We start from the raw sequence: 16,833 nt of genomic DNA on the forward strand, positions 1-16,833 counted from the left end.
AGTAAGGCTTGTGAGGCATGACCTACCCCTCACAAAGCCATGCTGACTATCTCTAATCAAACTAAGGTTTTCCAAGTAATCATAAATCCTGTCTCTCAGAATCCTCTCCATCATTTGCCCACCACAGACATAAGACCAACTGGTCTGGAATATCCAAAATTTCCCTATTCCCTTTCTTGAACAAGGGAATAACATTTGCCACCTTCCAATCATCTGGTACTACTACAGTGAGGAGGCAAAGATCATCGCCAAAAGCATAGCAATCTCTTCCCTCGCTTCTTATAGAAACCTAGGATATATCCTGTCTGGCCCAGGGGACTAATTTATCCTTATGTTTCTCAAAGTTTTCGGCACATCCTCCTTCTTAACATCAACCTATTCAAGCATATCAGCCTGTTTCACGCTGTCCTCACAAATGTCAAAGTTCCTCTCAACAGTGAATACTGAAGCAAAGTATTCATTAAGGACCTTCCATACCCCCTCCAACGCCAGCCACAAGTTCCCTCCACTATCTCTGTCAGCCCAACCCTCACTCTGGCCATCCTTTTGTTCCTCACCGAAGTGTAGAATACCTTAGAACTTTCCTTAATCCTTCCTGCTAAAGCTTTTTAATGCCCAATTCTAGCTATCCTCAGTCCATTCTTCAATTCCTTCCTGGCTCCCTTGTAACCCTCTAGAGCCCTGTCTGATCCTTGTCTCCTCAATCTTAAGTAAGCTTCCTTCTTCCTCTTGACTAGATGTTCCACATCCCTTGTCATCCAAGGTTCCTTCACTCTACCATCCTTTCCTTGCCTCAGTGGGACAAACCTGTCCAGCATGATCAGCAAATGCTCCCTCAACAATCTCCACATTTCTGTCATGCATTTCCCTGGGAATATCTGTTGTTAATTTATGCTCCACAGTTCCTGCCTAATAGCATTGTAATTCCCATTCCCCCAATTAAATAATTTTCCTACCTCTCTCCATGAGTATAGTAAAGGTCACTATCACCGAAATGCTCTCCCATCGAGAGGTCTAACACCTGTCTTGGTTCATTGCCAAGCACCAGAATCAAAATGGCCTCCCCAGAGTCAGCCTATCAACACATTGAGTCAGGAACCCTTTCTGGACACACCTGACAAAACTGCTTCATCCAAACTGTTTGAACTAAGGAGGTTCCAATCAATATTCGGAAAATTAAAGTCACCCATGGTAACAACCCTGTTTCTTCTGCACCTTGCCAAAATCTGCCTCCCAATTTGCTCCTCTGTGTCTCTGTTGCTACTGGGGGGTCCATAGAAAACTCCCAATAAAGTGACTGTTCCTTTCCTGTTTCTGACTTCCAACATACTAACTCAGTCGACAAACCCTCCTCGCCGACCTTCCTTTCTGTAGCGATGGTGCAATCCCTGATTAACAATGCCACTCCCCCACCTCTTTTACCTCCATCCCGATTCCTTTTGAAACATCTAAACCCCAGTATATCTAACAACTATTCCTGCTACTGTGATGTTCAAGTCTCCATAATGGCCAAACCATCATAATTCCAAGTACTGATCCATTCCCTTATCCCTGATGTTTCTTGCTTAAAATGAACACACTTCAACGCATCACACTGACTGCACTGTGGCCCTATCAAGTGCCTATCCCTTGTCAAGATTCTCTGCATGCCATATCTGTCTGTTCACTTGCTACTCCATCCTCAGATCCATAGCTCTCATTCCCACCCCCTGCCAAACTCTTTAAACCTTCGTGGGGAGCTCCAGCAAACTTCCCGCCCAGGATATTGGTGCCCCTCCAGTTTGGGTGCAACCCATCGTTCTTGTACAGGTCCTATCTTCCACAGAAGATATCCCAATGATTCACTAGCTGAATCCCTCCCTCCAACACCAGCCCTGCAGCCGCGTGTTCATCTGCATTCGCTCTCTATTCCTAGCCTTACTAGCCTGTGGCACCGGTAGCAATCCTGAGATTATGACTCTGTTTGTCCAGCCTTTCAGCTTCCAATCTAACTCCCTATATTCTCTTTTCAGGTCCTCAACCCTTTACCTTGCTATGTCATTGGTACCGATGTATACCACACCTTCTGGATGTTTTCCCTCCCCCTTACGAATCCTGCAGATTCGATCTGAGGCATCCCTGACCCTGGCACCCAGTAGCAAAATACCATCCAGGAGTCCTGTTTGCAAGATATTGCTATTTGTTTTCAAGCCGGCACGGTGGCACAGTGGTTAGCATTGCTGCCTCACAGCGCCAGAGACCCGGGTTCAATTCCCGCCTCAGGCGACCGACTGTGTGGAGTTTGCACATTCTCCCCGTGTCTGTGTGGGTTTCCTCCGGTTGCTCCGGTTTCCTCCCACAGTCCAAAGATGTGCAGGTCAGGTGAATTGGCCATGCTAAATTGCCCGTAGTGTTAGGTAAGGGGTAAATGTAGGGGTATGGGTGGGTTGCGCTTCGGCGGGGCGGTGTAGATTTGTTGGGCCGAAGGGCCTGTTTCCACACTGTAAGTAATCTAATCTAATTTATTTCCCCAAGTTCTCTCGCTTCCACTTCCTTCTCTAAATACTCACGCAAAACACTTGTTTAGTATCTCACCGATCTCCAGTGGTTCCACACACAGACAGACACATTGATCTTTAAGAGGTCCTAAATGTACTTATATTATTTTCCTTAAGTCTATTTGCCAAAGCTATCTCATGTCCCCTTTTTGCCTTCCTGATTTCCCTTTTGGATAAGGTAAATAAACAAGGTATTTTCCCTGGGTTGGGGGAGTCCAGAACTAGAGGGCATAGGTTTAGGGTGAGAGGGGAAAGATTTAAAAGGGACCTAAGGGGCAACATTTTCATGCAGAGGGTGGTGCGTGTGTGGGATGAGCTGCCAGAGGAAGTGGTGGAGGCTAGTACAATTACAACATTTAAAAGGCACCTGGATGGGTATATGTGTAGGAAGGGTTTAGAGGGACATCAGCCAATTGCTGGCAAATGGGACTAGAAAAGGTGAGGATATCTGGTTGGTGTGGACAAGTTAGACCGAAGTATCTGTTTCTGTGCTGTACATCTCTATGACTCTCAGTATAATCCGACTGCTCTTATACTTTTCTCAGGATTCACTCCATCCCACCTGTCATAAATACTCCCTTCTTATTCTAGTAGCTAGTAATCCAGCATCCTCTACACCTACCAGCCTTTCCCTTCGCACTAACAGGAATATACTGTCTCCGAACTCGCGTTAACTCATTCCTAAAGGCTTCCCAATTCACAACCATCCCTTTACCTGCAAATAGCCTCCCCCAATCAACTTTTGAAAGTCCCTGACTCATACCATCAATATTGCCGTTACTCCAGTTAAGAACTTGAACTTTTGGATCAGTTCTATCATTTTCCCAATCTATTTTAAAATGAATAGAATTAAGATCACTTGTCCCAAAGTACTCCCCCACTGATAGCTCAGTCACTTGACCTGCCCAATTTCCCAATAGGTCAAGTATTGCTCTTCCTCTAGTAGGTACATCCAGATACTGAATAAGAACATTTTCTTGTACACACTGAAGAAATTCCTCTCTAGCCAAGCCCTTAACACTACGACAGTCCCAGTCTGTGTTTGGAAAGTTAAAATCCCCTACCATTACAACCCTGTTTTTCTTGCAGATATCTGAGATCACCTGACAGATTTGCTTCTCACTTTGTTTTTCTCTGTCCACAGATGCTGCTAGACCTGCTGAGTTTCTCCAGCACTTTCTGTTTTTATTTCAGTTGGTGGGGATCTGAAATACTTTGCTTCTTTATTGACCAGATCACAAAACGTTTTCTTTTTTTAGAAGAGCATCAGGAGATTTTCAACATTCATCTTAGGCTCCTAATTAGGCTTTAATTTAAAGTCTTATAAGATGTCTGATAATATGATACTCCCTTGATACTTCACAATGATGTGAGCTTCTATTATGACACGTCTTTAACAAACCAACTACATTTTCAAAAGTGAACAAAGGCAACCCAATTTGGCCGAAGCTCTTAAATCTACTTCTCTTCAAAAATATATTAACATCCTAGTCGACCAACTTGTAGTAACTTCAATAACCTCCCCTGAGTGGTAAATCTAAATTAAAAACTAACTGATTTTTTCATTTCTTTTGTACAAGCGAAGATGAAAAACATTAAAACTCAGACTTAGAGTTGCCCTAACTAAAATTAGCTCATTCATTCCTGACTATAAATGATACTCTGTACCTTTCTGGTGTGAGTGGCTTCTTGGTCATTTGATCGACAAAAGTATGTATGGAGGTCATCAATTATGAAAAGCTACAAAGCCAAAATGTGACATTTCCTTGCACCTTACTTCACAGGTTGTTTTATCAACAACAATTAACGTTGATGGTCATGTGCTGGCTGTGTCTGATAACATGTTTGTGCACAACAACTCCAAGCATGGACGCAGAGCCCGTCGCCTCGACCCCACAGAAGGTATGTCCTTTTTGTTAAGGTATGAATACTACTTATGCACATGATTTGGTGAGAAATAACAATGCGCACTGAGCCCTGTCCCACTTGTTCTGTGACTCTTGCCCTCAATTTATAGCCCACCTGACCTTCGGAAATATGAACTAGATTCAATACTGTTCCTTTTTCATTTATTGCTGTGCACAAGAAAAAGGCAAAGGGCGAATTATTCAACTTACACATGACAGTTCCTTATTCAAACAGAACGATTCAATGTTCAAAGTGTTTTCTTTCTCCTCTGATGGTCAAGTGTCCAATTTCTATTTTAGTAATTGGCTTCACCATCAGAATTTCACTGTGCAAAAAGTCAGGTGCACAGACATGTGCATTGTGTCCATGCTGTAATCGCGTTGCTGTGACATCGATTGGGATAATGGCTTTCACAGTCAAACAGTAAGTTGACACACACGTAAACTTCAATTCAATTTGTACTTTTACATAGAAATTCAAAGGAAATCCCAATGCCCATAAACAGAGAACTGCAAGATAGTTTTGGAAGCAGAGCTTTAGTTAACTGATGTCAGGTACAAATAAATGTAAACTGATTCATCAATTTGTTCAGAATTTACAGAACAGATTGTAGTGAACAGTGATTTACAGATTGACAGAGCAATGATTGTCTGGAAATTGTTTGAAATGATAAAACTGACGTTCTTAAGATGTTTCAGAAAAAAAGAGTAGGTTTAAGTTAGATACATTGTAAAAGCTGTATACTTCAAGAACAGAATGATATTGCATTTTGGTGGCACTTAACATCAGCACTTCAGACAATTAGTTAAACACAGAAATCAGTTCAAGCTCAGTCAGGTCCAACAAGTGGCAATGAGATCATGCGTTTTTGTAGTGAAGAGTGAGATATGCAAGTTAGCCAAGTTTCAGAAAACAGGTCTTTTTCGTCCACCTGAACAGGGTGATGAAGTCTTTCTTTCGCCTAACATCCTCAACAACACATCAATCGCTGAGTAGTGACAATTGTTACCACTTAGGAAAAGTAATTCCTCTGTCTTACTTCAATTTCTCAATTTCACGAATACTTCATGTTAGTTATGTGCAACTGGATAGGACAGTATGTTGAAACATTGGGCAAAAAGATTTAAATTTTGGCCAAGACTGATGACATTATGGAAAAGTATTAAAGGCCTCATTGATATAATATTGTCCTCGCCTAATTTTAAAAGTTTGGCAAGTTTTTAAAGTGATTAACCAAGCCTTTATAGCAGGCAGATGTCCATGATCTGAAAAGTTGGCATCAAAAGCAGTAATACTCAGTCAGAGAGACCACAAGGGAGTATTGGTATGGAAATATCTCAGTGAAACGTTAAAGATGTGCTGATCTCAGGTTGGTCTCTGAGCGCATTGTCAGGGTACAGGTGGTTGTTTCCGTTCAAGTGGGAGAGCTCAACTTAAACAATGGAAAAATAACCACACCTAGCACAAACATCTTTTATTCAAAGAAGAAATAATTTTCTTCTTATCGTAAAGAAAACCTGAAATATATCATAAACACATTTGTTTGTAATCCAGAATTGAGGTCAATATTCAAAACTTTTTTCCAAAAGATGTATAATCACGCACAAGCAAATGATCTCACCTGTATCAGGATGCATGCAAGATTTAGTTAAATCAGGATTAATATGATTGGGTGCTGCAGGGAGATAGTGATTCACCTCTGCTACCCAGACGACTGGAGTAAACAGCAGTCTGATGGCAGGAAGAAACCTGTGAAATTAATTCAAAACAGTTTCATTCCAACTCTCAAAGGTATGGTCATCAGGTGAATATGAACTGCAGTTCATCGGAAACAATGGCAATTTCCAGCCAGGTAGAAAATGGACAAGGATCTCATAAATGAAACAGAGAGACTTTTTCCGAGGTTGAAATTGAGCACTGTCGGGTGGCCATAAAGATTTTACTCTGTGCTTAATTAACTTAAGAGTATGCTTAATTAGATGCTTCAAATAGAAGTGACCCTTTCCTAGTATTAACATCACCTACTTTGATCACAACATATTTGAAGAAAAGAAAAATAGAGCTAAAAATAAGAAGGTTGAGCAGAGTAGTCTTGAAGAACATAATAGATTGTATTCTCGTTTGGCATTCGTGGCAAACAATCTGCACAAATTGTTCAAGTACATGAAATGTATCCCTCCAAATGGTGACTAAAGCAGGAAAAGCTCCCATATACATCAGCTTTTGTCTTCCAAGCTTCAAAATATCCTCCCAACAGAGAATAGGAATTGTTGTTTACGTTCTTTTTTTTTAATAGAGTCTTCTGCAATTTGTAATGTTTGAATGAACAATCAAATTATAGATACACATGGAAAACACTGCATTCAGAATTAATGCAAGCGTGAACTGCTAATGAGCTGTGCTTAGGTTTGACGTATTACGCAAACATTAGTGATGTCTCTAAAGGTTCTAGCTCCCAAACGTCCTGCCACATCATGGAAATTTTAGTGATGCCTCGAGAGAGAGAGTCCAGTTCACTAAAGGTTCTGCAGTGATATGTTAACTTTAACAATGTTTTTAAGGTTTCGAAAATTTCCAAAGAATTATAATACTCTGGAATCAGAAAGTCTCTCAATTGTTCAAATACTCAGAAATTTGACTGTACTCTGGAAATCTCAAAAATACTTGTACAGAGTAGTTGAAATTTTTCATTGTCCAAATGTAAGTTGTGCAACGCAATATTCATGTGCTGCAATGGGTTAAATTGTTAAAACACCAATGCTGTACCGCAAAATATGATTAAATCAGCAAAGAATTTGCATGCTGTTAATTTCCTGTCAGTGACCATGGTGTTGTGAACAAAATTGAGGGAATTACAGCATGCAAACATTCCATTTTTTTCTTCCTTGACTGATTGAAAGTGATTGACTTGCTGCTCAGCCACAGCTTGAATATTTGGCATATTGCCAGAACCCTTCATGCTCTCCTCTGACCCTGTCAGCACGAAGCTAGAGGTGATGTATTGAGCTTGGATGTGGCCTTGAAACCATATAGCTTCTGACAGGGTGAGAAATTGTGAAGTTGAAGACAGAATGTGATCCTCCCCTACATGATATGCTCAACTCCAAATGGAAATGTGCATCCAGATTTCCTTGTGATACTATATTAAGTAGGTACAGCTGAACTTCAGGAAATGCTTGTCTGGCTATGGCTGCAGTGGTGACTAACTATTTTAACAGGATGTGAGTGAGAAGTGCGCAAAGAAGCATACCTACCTCTTCTGAAATACATGCTCATTAATCTACGGACCATATGAGCATATTTATCTCTTAACATTCATAATATAATGGCTGATAGACATGATTACCTCTTTCATCACCCTCAAAGCTGGCATTTGAGTAGCTTCATGTTATATTAATGCAAGGAGTTGGCAATTATGCCTCCCCTTTCGATGACTTTTTGCTTTAAAGTTCCATATCCATTTTGTATCCTCTCTCCTCATTCAAAGTGGCTTTCTCTGTTTAACAGCCATTTATTTTCTGGCTGGGTCTTGAGTTATTGCACCTCTCCTATCTCACATAAGTCGTGCCAACACATCATCAGCAAGGCCTCCTGACTGTGCTGCTCAAGTTGGTGCCATTATTTCTGTGCTCTGCAGTCATAGATCATTTTTGAAAACAGTCCTCTGCTCAGGTCCTGAAGTAAATTTTGTTTCTCATCTTTGCTGTTCTTTTGTTTTTTTTAAATCCTCTGTTGTTTGTATCCAGGCTCAATTTTAAAAAAAAAAATCTCTGGAGTATTTCAGCTGTACTGGTACAAAAGTTGAGGAACTTGCACTGTACCTGTACGAGACTGTAAATTTTTTGAAAGACTTCTCTGCAAACTAGAAACCTGCTTTCTATACTGATACTTTCCTTGTTTTGCTTTACAAATGGTTTCAGCTGGGAATGCCATGCTTAAGATGTATGGCACAGCATTTCAAGCTTCATGTTGACTTTTTTGCAAAAATTGTCCTCAGCAAATGAACTCTGGCTTCAACACTAATTGCTGTTACAATAATGTTTCACTTCAAGTCATTTCACTTCAAGTGTTTTACAGGACCGCAATCTAACTTGAGTGACGTCTTTTCCATGTTCATTTTATGATCTATTAGCAGAACTCAGATAGGGCCAGAGTTTGGCTGCCAAAGTTGTTTTCGCTGGCCAAAGTGAGTGATGAGAAAAGAAAATGACTGATGTTAGGAGAGTAGGCATGAGGAGTGTCGAGCCCTTGCATCTTAGCATGGAATTAAAATTGTTTCAAACACATTTAACAATTTCACAAAAAAATGCCTAGTTTTCCCATAGTTTTAATGACAGTGCTGCAGAGAAACAAGTGGAAAAATCATATTCATGGATGATGCACTTTGGGATCAAACAACCTTGCTCCCAGTCAATGTCAGATACAAACACATAAAATTATCACTTGGAATTTGAAATATTAGTGAATTGAACCAAACCCAACAATAGAGTGGGACACATAAATCCTGAACTTCCATTATGCAAAGTCTGCCTGTCTTGCAATCTTTTACACAACATTTCAAGTTCACAAACTTCAAAATCAGCTCACAAGATGAGTCAAAGTGAACAGGCAGAGTTCACTGAAAGCTTACAGGAAGCTACTTTGAGGCAGCATGAGTCTGTAAAATCTTGGTAAGATGATAATTTTCAGCAAGCTTTTCGCACAGCAAATCCACAGCATGATTATGCAAGACCACACAGAACTGTGAAAAAAAAAGTTAACTTAAACTGTGTTTTGAATGAATTGCTGTCATCATGCTGTGTAGGCCAAACTAATAGGATACCCTGAAAGAACTTGAGAAACTTTCACCACTCCAGCTGAATCAAAAACAATCAAAGTCTTAATACTGTCGTGCAAATTTTGCAGTATTAGGACCCAGAAGGTTTACTCAAATTCCGAGCTTAATTGGAGGCAAAGTCAAGTTTTTAAGGAGTTGCACAGGTTGTTGTGGTGACTGGAAGAGCATCCAGATTGTTGAAAAACATGGAAAGTGGAGCAGGAATAGACCATTTGGCCCTTTGAGCCTGCTCCTCCATTCAATATGATCATGACTGATCATCCAACTTAGTTCCCATTTCCGCACCCTCCCTCTGTCTTTTGATTACTTGAGCCCCAAGCAATAGGATCATTGACCAATGCTAAATATACTGATTTCAGTTGGGCTACAACTTACCTCAAGGCTCCTGGGCTTGGATGTGAAATAGATCAGGCAATATACAATCCTCAGCAATGTCCAATTTTACCTTTGTCAAAGATGCATTAGATTGATCACAGCTACAATGCTAACTGCTTTGCAATGCTGATTCTTCAACCAGAAAGTGCATTTACAAAGTTTTTGCCTTTCTACTGCAGCATGGATATGTATCCCAGTCCATTACAGATTTGCCAACAGCTTCATTTCACAAATCTTTACACAGAGTGTTCAGAAGCAGGCCACTTGATGCAGCCGTTCTGTGGTGACAATGGTCCTCTGAATCCTCCTCCCATCATTACTCATTTAACTCGTATCAGCTTAACTATCTCCTTGCTTTTTTTCTCATATGCTTCCTTAGATTCACCCAAAGTTCATCTCCACTACTTCTTCACTTAAGATTGTGGTTGCCCTCCTGAAAATCACAACAGTAAATAAAACATTGGAACTGACATTTAAACTGTAATCAAAACAGAAGTTGCTGGAAAAGCTCATCAGGTTTGGCAGCATCTATTAAGAGAAATCAAAGTTAACGTTTCGGGTCTGGTGACCCTTCCTGAGAAGTTCTGAGGGTGACCAGATCTGTTTGTAAATTTTCCAGAATTGCTAACACCTCCTTGCGGTGGACATCAATCTCATCTAGTTGGCTGGCCCTAATATTACTCTCGTCATTCTTTTATTCCTGATATATCCATAAAAATCCTTCGGGTTTTCCTTGATCCTATTCACCAATGACTTCTCATTTTTCCTCATGGATCTTCTTAGCTCTCTCTTAGGTCTTTCGTGGCTAACATGTAACTCTCAAGTGCCCTAACTGAGCTTTCACATCTCATTCTAACATAAACCTTCTTTTTCCTTTTGACAAGAGATTCAGCTTCCTTCGTAAACACGGCTCCCGTGCTCGACAACTTCCTCCCTACCTGACAGAAACATACCTATCAAGTCCCGCAGCAGCTGTTCCTTGAATAAGCTCCACATTTCAGTTGTGCTCAGCCCCTGCATTTTCCGACCCTGTCCTATGCATCCTAAATCTTGCCTAATTGCATCGTAATTGCCTTTCCCCCAGCTATAACTCTTGCCCTGAGATATATACCTATCCCTTTCCATCACTAAAGTAAACATAACTGAATTGCGATCACTATCACTGAAGTGCTCACCTACCTCCAAATCTAACACATGGCCATGTTCATTACCCAGTACCAAATTTAATGTTGGCCTTGTTGGCCTGTCTATATACTGTGTCAAGAAACCCTCCTGCATACATTGGACAAAACCTGACCCATCTAAAATACTTGAACTATCGTATTCTCAATCAATATTTGGAAAGTTAAAGGCCTCCTTAACAACTACCCTGTCACTCTTGCTCCAATTGAGAATCATCTTTGCTGTCCTTTCCTGTGTATCTCTGGAACTATTTGGAGGCCTATACACTCCCAACAGGGTGACCTCTCCTTTCCTGTTTCTAACCTCAACCCATACTACCTCAGTCAACGAGTCCTCAAACATCCTTTCTGCTACTGTAATACTGTCCTTTACGAACAAAGCCACATCACTCTCTCTTTTACCAAATTCTCTGTTCTCAATGAAACATTTAAGTCATGGAACATGCAACAATCATTCCTGACCTTGCTCTACCCATGTCTCCGAAATGGTCACAACATCGAAATCCCAGGTACCAACCCATGTTGCAAGTTCTGCCATCCCAACTTAGTCTAACCTCCTTATGACTTTAGAACCACAGCAATGTGGTCGACTTTAAACAATTAGGGAAACAGATGTTGGTCCATCCAGTGACGCCCACATCCCCTCACCAAAGAGAAAATTACGTCCTTCTCACCAACCACTCACTGACTTTCAAGTTGCAGCCTCTTTCTAATTCTTCAACTCTGATTTGTGACCTCTTCATCACTTCCCAACCTTCCAGTCGCAGTGTCCAACCCAAGCCCAACAGATCGAGGTTCAGTTCTAAGCCAGAGCTACGATGTCACAGATATGTGAGTCCTCATGGTCAGAAGTGTTAAAGCTATTGTAAATCTTCTTTTCTGGTGCTTCCACTCATTATCCCTCTCGTGAATCCTTGCTGGGAGCAAGAGTTCTCTTGGGACCATAATGGACATTTTTTTTTAAAACAAACATGGAATAGAAGATCAAACACTTCTCATCCATTGTGACTCGCACTTCCATGACACTGGAGCTCCAGCTTTGGATTGGATCTTGAACTGAAATTCAAGTTTAGAAGAGGGAAACTCAGATGGATGAATCAGGGAGAGGGAAGAGGCCACAACATAAAGGTCAGGAGAGGAAGAGACAAAGTTCAAGGTCAGGTGTGGAAAGAGGTCTCAACCAGCAGGTGAGGAATGGGGATAGGATGGAAGTTGGACATTAGGGAGGAGAAAAAGCATAACTTGGAAGTCAGGGGTGAGACATCAATTGGGTGGAGCAGGAAACAATATTTAAACAAATTGCACAATTTGAACAAGATGGCAGGCCATTAAGTTATCAATGTTAAAGTGAAACAATGTTAAAGAGGGGAACTTTAAACAAGGGGAAAGTGAGGACTGCAGATGCTGGAGATCAGAGCTGAAAATGTGTTGCTGGAAAGGCGCAGCAGGTCAGGCAGCATCCAAGGAGCAGGAGAATCGACGTTTCGGGCATGAGCCCTTCTTCAGGAATGAGGAAAGTGTGTCCAGCAGGCTAAGATAAAAGGTAGGGAGGAGGTACTTGCCTTTTATCTTAGCCTGCTGGATACACTTTCCTCATTCCTGAAGAAGGGCTCATGCCCGAAACGTCGATTCTCCTGCTCTTTGGATGCTGCCTGACCTGCTGCGCCTTTCCAGCAACACATTTTCAGAACTTTAAACAAAAACATCTTGCATATACTTATTAAGGTGTGCTCCTCCCCTAGTTGATGCTCACTCAAATGTCTGAAGATAACACCATTGCATCTGCTGAGAAGTAGAAAAGACTGATGGGTGAAAAGAGTTTCCTTATAAAGGGTCTAATATTCACTGTATGAACAAAAGGTTCTGTTTTCAGCTTTCCTCTTGATACTTCAAGCTTCATTCCCAGTGTTACTTAATTGATAACTTCAACATGAGTATCAGAAAAGCTTGAAGGATTACATATCGGAATTAACCAGTAACACATTTAAGATTTCAAAAATAAAGTTAGTATATTGTACTTCTTGCAGTCTTGGTTTGTGATTCACAGAGAAAGAGAGGGTAAGGAATGAGAGAGAAAGTTAGAGTTTATGAATATGGGCATCGATAGCAAGAACAGCACCTAATATTATTCCTAATTTTCTTTAATAAGATATTGCTAAGCCCATTTCATGGCTTGCAGTTTCACAGATTGCTGTACTTAAGAGCCAACCATATTGTTTATGGTACTATCGCAGTGATAAACAGGTAAACCGGTGAGGCCAGCAGGTTTCCTTCCCCGTAGGACATTGTGGAACCAATTGGGTTCTTACAAAAATCCCAAATAGAAGGAAAATACTGTGGATACTGGTGATCTGAAATAAAAATAAGAAGCATGATCTATTGACTTCAATAAAGCATTTGATGAGGTGCCATATGGTAGACTGGTTAGCAAGGTTTGATCACATGGAATACAGGGAGAACTAGCCATTGGGATACAGAACTGGCTCAAAGGTCAAAGACAGAGTGTGGTGGTGAAGGGTTGCTTTTCAGACTGGAGGCCTGTGACCAGTGGTGTGCCACAAGGATCAGTGCTGGGTCCACAGCTATTCGTAATGATTAAGATGTGTAAGTTTGCAGCTGACACCAAAATTGGAAGTTTAGTAAACAGCAAAATAGATGACCTCAGTGTACAATGGGCCAATGAGTCAAAAAGTGGAAGATGGGGTTTAATTCAGATAAATGTGAAGTGCTGCATTTTGGAAAGGCAAATCAGGTCAGGACTCATAGAATTAATGGTAAGGTCCTGGAGAGTATTGCTGAACAAAGAGACCTTGGAGTGCAGGTTCATAGTTCCATGCAAGTGGGGTCCAAGATCAACAGGATAGCAAAGAACGTATTTGGTATGTTTGCCTTTATCAATGTATTGCATACAAGAGCTGGGAGGTCATGTTGCAGCTGTGCAGGATATTGGTTCGGCCACTTTTGGAAAACTGAGTGCAATTCTCGCCTCCCTGCTAGAGGAAGGATGTTGTAAAACTTGAAAGGGTTCAAATAAGATTTACAAGGTTGTTGCCAGGGTTGGAGAGTTTGAGCAATATGCAGAGGCTGAATAGGCTGGGACTTTTCTTCCCAGAGTGTCAGAGGCTGAGGGGTGACCTTACAGAGGTTTATAAAATCATGAGGGGCATGGATAGGATGAATAGTCAAGGTCTTCCCCCATGGTAGGGGAGTGCAAAACTAGAGGACAAAGGTTTAAGGTGAGACGGGAAAGATTTAAAAGGGGCCCAAGGGGCAGCTGTTTCATACAGTGTGTAGTACGTGTATGGAATGAGCTGCCAGAGGAAGTGGTGAAGGCTGGGACAATTACAACAGTTAAAAGGCATCTGGATGGGTATATGAATGGGAAGGGTTTAGTGCGATGTAGGCCAAATGTGGGCAAATGGGACTGGATTAATTTAGGATTTCTGGTTGGCATGGATAAGTTGGACCAAAGGATCTATTTCCGTGCTGAAGAGCTCTATAACTCTATGACTCCAAATACATAGAAGAAGAAGAATCATATCAAGTTTGCAATGTTATCTCTGTTTTTCTCTTCAAGGATCTTGCTAGACCTACCGAATTTCTTCTGCATTTTCTGTTTTCATTTCTCACAAAAATCTGGTAATTTTAGAGGAAAGATGACAGACTCTTACTTATTATTCCAGATTTATCTAATCAACTGAATTCAATATGCAAGCTGCTGGGGTGAGATGTGAATTTGTATCTTTGCACTAACACACCCTATTTTACTGGTAGACAATCAATATGGGAAATGTGATGGGTGTAGCTGGTCACCTATCAGTATTTCAAATGGACTGTCAGCATTCAAAATGCTAACCTTTTAATTTGAAGAGAATTTGTAGCTCAGTTAAACAAGAGAGCAATTGGGGGAATGGCAAGGTCACTGGGAGCCATGAAAATACCTGCTCATATTAATTCAGATTGGAAATGGGAAATTGAAAACCCTTCTCAGTCATGGTGCCATGAAATTATCACTGATTATCGGAAAAACCAACCTGGTTTATTCATGTCCAATATAGAAGGAAATCTGCTCATCCTGGTTTACCTACATATGCTTCCGGCAAACTAGTTCAAAAAGTATACAAATTAGGAGCAGAAGTTGGCCATTCAGCCCTTCTAGCACGCATTCCAATCAATAAGATCATGATTGATCTGTTTGTGTTTCAATTTCCATATTCCCAACTAACCCCAATAGCCCCCTGCATAAAATAATCTATTGACCTTGAAAAATATTCAATTAGTCATCTGTGGGCCCCTTGATCACCCAGGAGGAATACAAGAAAGTAAATTAGGCGGGGAGGTCACATGAAGGTAACAGGCTCCACCCTGAATTTCTCGCAATGTCGAGAGAAACAATCTAACAAGGTGTTTGAGGGATCTGCAATGTTTCCCTCCAGATTTTATTTCCTTTCACTGTGTCCTGGTAATGCTTAAATTCCTGAAGTGTCAGGAATTAAAATTTTCTGGAGAAAATCAATCTCATGCCTCCAGCACTTGCATTTCTCATCGATTAACCACCATTCCTGAAAACTGAGCATTGCCTACTTTTACTCTTTTCCATTGCAATTAAAAAAGGAATGCTTAATATCCCATGTCACATTAGACTGTCAATCTCACTGTTGGAAAATAAGCAGATATTCAGTCTTCCTTGGACAAAAACTTTTATGCACATTAGTCCTTGCTTCTCTTTCTGATTGCTGTGCTTTATATGACATTAGAAAACTAACCAGTGAAGATAATTAATCTGAGAGAAATGTTTGAAAATGTACAAATTATCAAGTTAGATCCCCGCTATCCTGCTCTCCAGTGCAGCCTGGTGACCACAGGCCTGACTGCATACAGGTATCCATTAACAATTCTTAAAGCAGTTTTCAAATATCAATAATATTGCTACTGATTCTGGATGCCCTTCTAGAAAGCAAATCACAAGTCTTCTCACAACAGGAATCAAATGTCAAATAGAAAGGGTATATAAGGATAGTCTTGTGCTTGAATACATGCAGAATATACCCTGTTCCCCAACACACTGGTTGTTGTGTCACTTTCAGACATTACCTTGCATTTCAAGAAAAAAATTGCACATTAAGTCATGGTTTTACCATTGTTAATGTAGGGCTGGCTTGAAGAATAGGGGTTCGGACAACCTTCTTCGATCTTCTAAGGAACCAGAGAAAAGGTAGGGGAACAGTGAAATGCAAGATTAAAGATTAAATTAATCTAATTTCTTCACATCCTCTTAGCTACACCGTGCATCAAAGCCATTAGCCCAAGTGAAGGTTGGACCACTGGGGGTGCCATGGTCATCATTATCGGGGACAATTTTTTCGATGGATTGCAAGTTCTATTTGGCACCATGCTTGTTTGGAGTGAGGTAGGTTACCACTGCAGCAATAATTATTTTCAGGTAAACAAGTTTTGATCGACTTTGCTAAAGTTTATTAATACAGAAAGTTTGGATTAAAAGGTGATGAATGAATTTGAGAATTCCTCAAGTATTTTTTGAATGGCCGACAATTAGGTGGCATGGTGGCTCAGTGGTTAGCATGCTGCCTCACAGCACCAGGACATGGGTTTGATTCCAGCCTCAGGTGACTGTCAGTGTGGAGTTTGCACATTCTTCCCATGTCTGCGTGGGTTTCCTCTGGGTGCTCTGCTTTCTTCCCACAATCCAAAGATGTGCAGGTTAGGGGAATTGGCTGTGCTAAATTGCCCACAGTATTCACGGATGTATAGGTTAGGGGCATGAGGCAGGGGTAAATGTAGGGGAAGGGTCTAGGTGGGATACTCTTCGGAGGGTTGGTGTGGATTTGTTGGGCCCGAGGGCCTGTTTCCACACAGTAGGGATTCTAATTCTGTTCTGAATCCCATTATCTGTACTCATGATATCATCAGGACTTTCAAAGTCTGTTCAGCAATAACCAGGCTTCCTGGTGTTTCCATTAATAATACAACTGAT

The 16,833-nt window shown here is 40.9% G+C and overlaps 1 protein-coding gene across 6 annotated transcripts in view; it reads left to right on the forward strand.

Annotated features, from left to right (window-relative positions):
• LOC140459661 (transcription factor COE2) overlaps window positions 1–16,833 on the forward strand; it is a 265,010-nt gene that overhangs the window by 184,479 nt on the left and 63,698 nt on the right. For all 6 annotated transcript variants that reach the window (XM_072554002.1, XM_072554001.1, XM_072553998.1 and 3 more), the window contains 2 exons: window positions 4,322–4,439; window positions 16,118–16,248. In XM_072554002.1, the coding sequence (XP_072410103.1) occupies window positions 4,322–4,439; window positions 16,118–16,248 (249 nt within the window). The remainder of the gene's footprint in view (window positions 1–4,321; window positions 4,440–16,117; window positions 16,249–16,833) is intronic.

The sequence above is a fragment of the Chiloscyllium punctatum genome, chromosome 35, assembly GCF_047496795.1.
Source record: "Chiloscyllium punctatum isolate Juve2018m chromosome 35, sChiPun1.3, whole genome shotgun sequence".
Taxonomy (NCBI): Eukaryota; Metazoa; Chordata; class Chondrichthyes; order Orectolobiformes; family Hemiscylliidae; genus Chiloscyllium; species Chiloscyllium punctatum.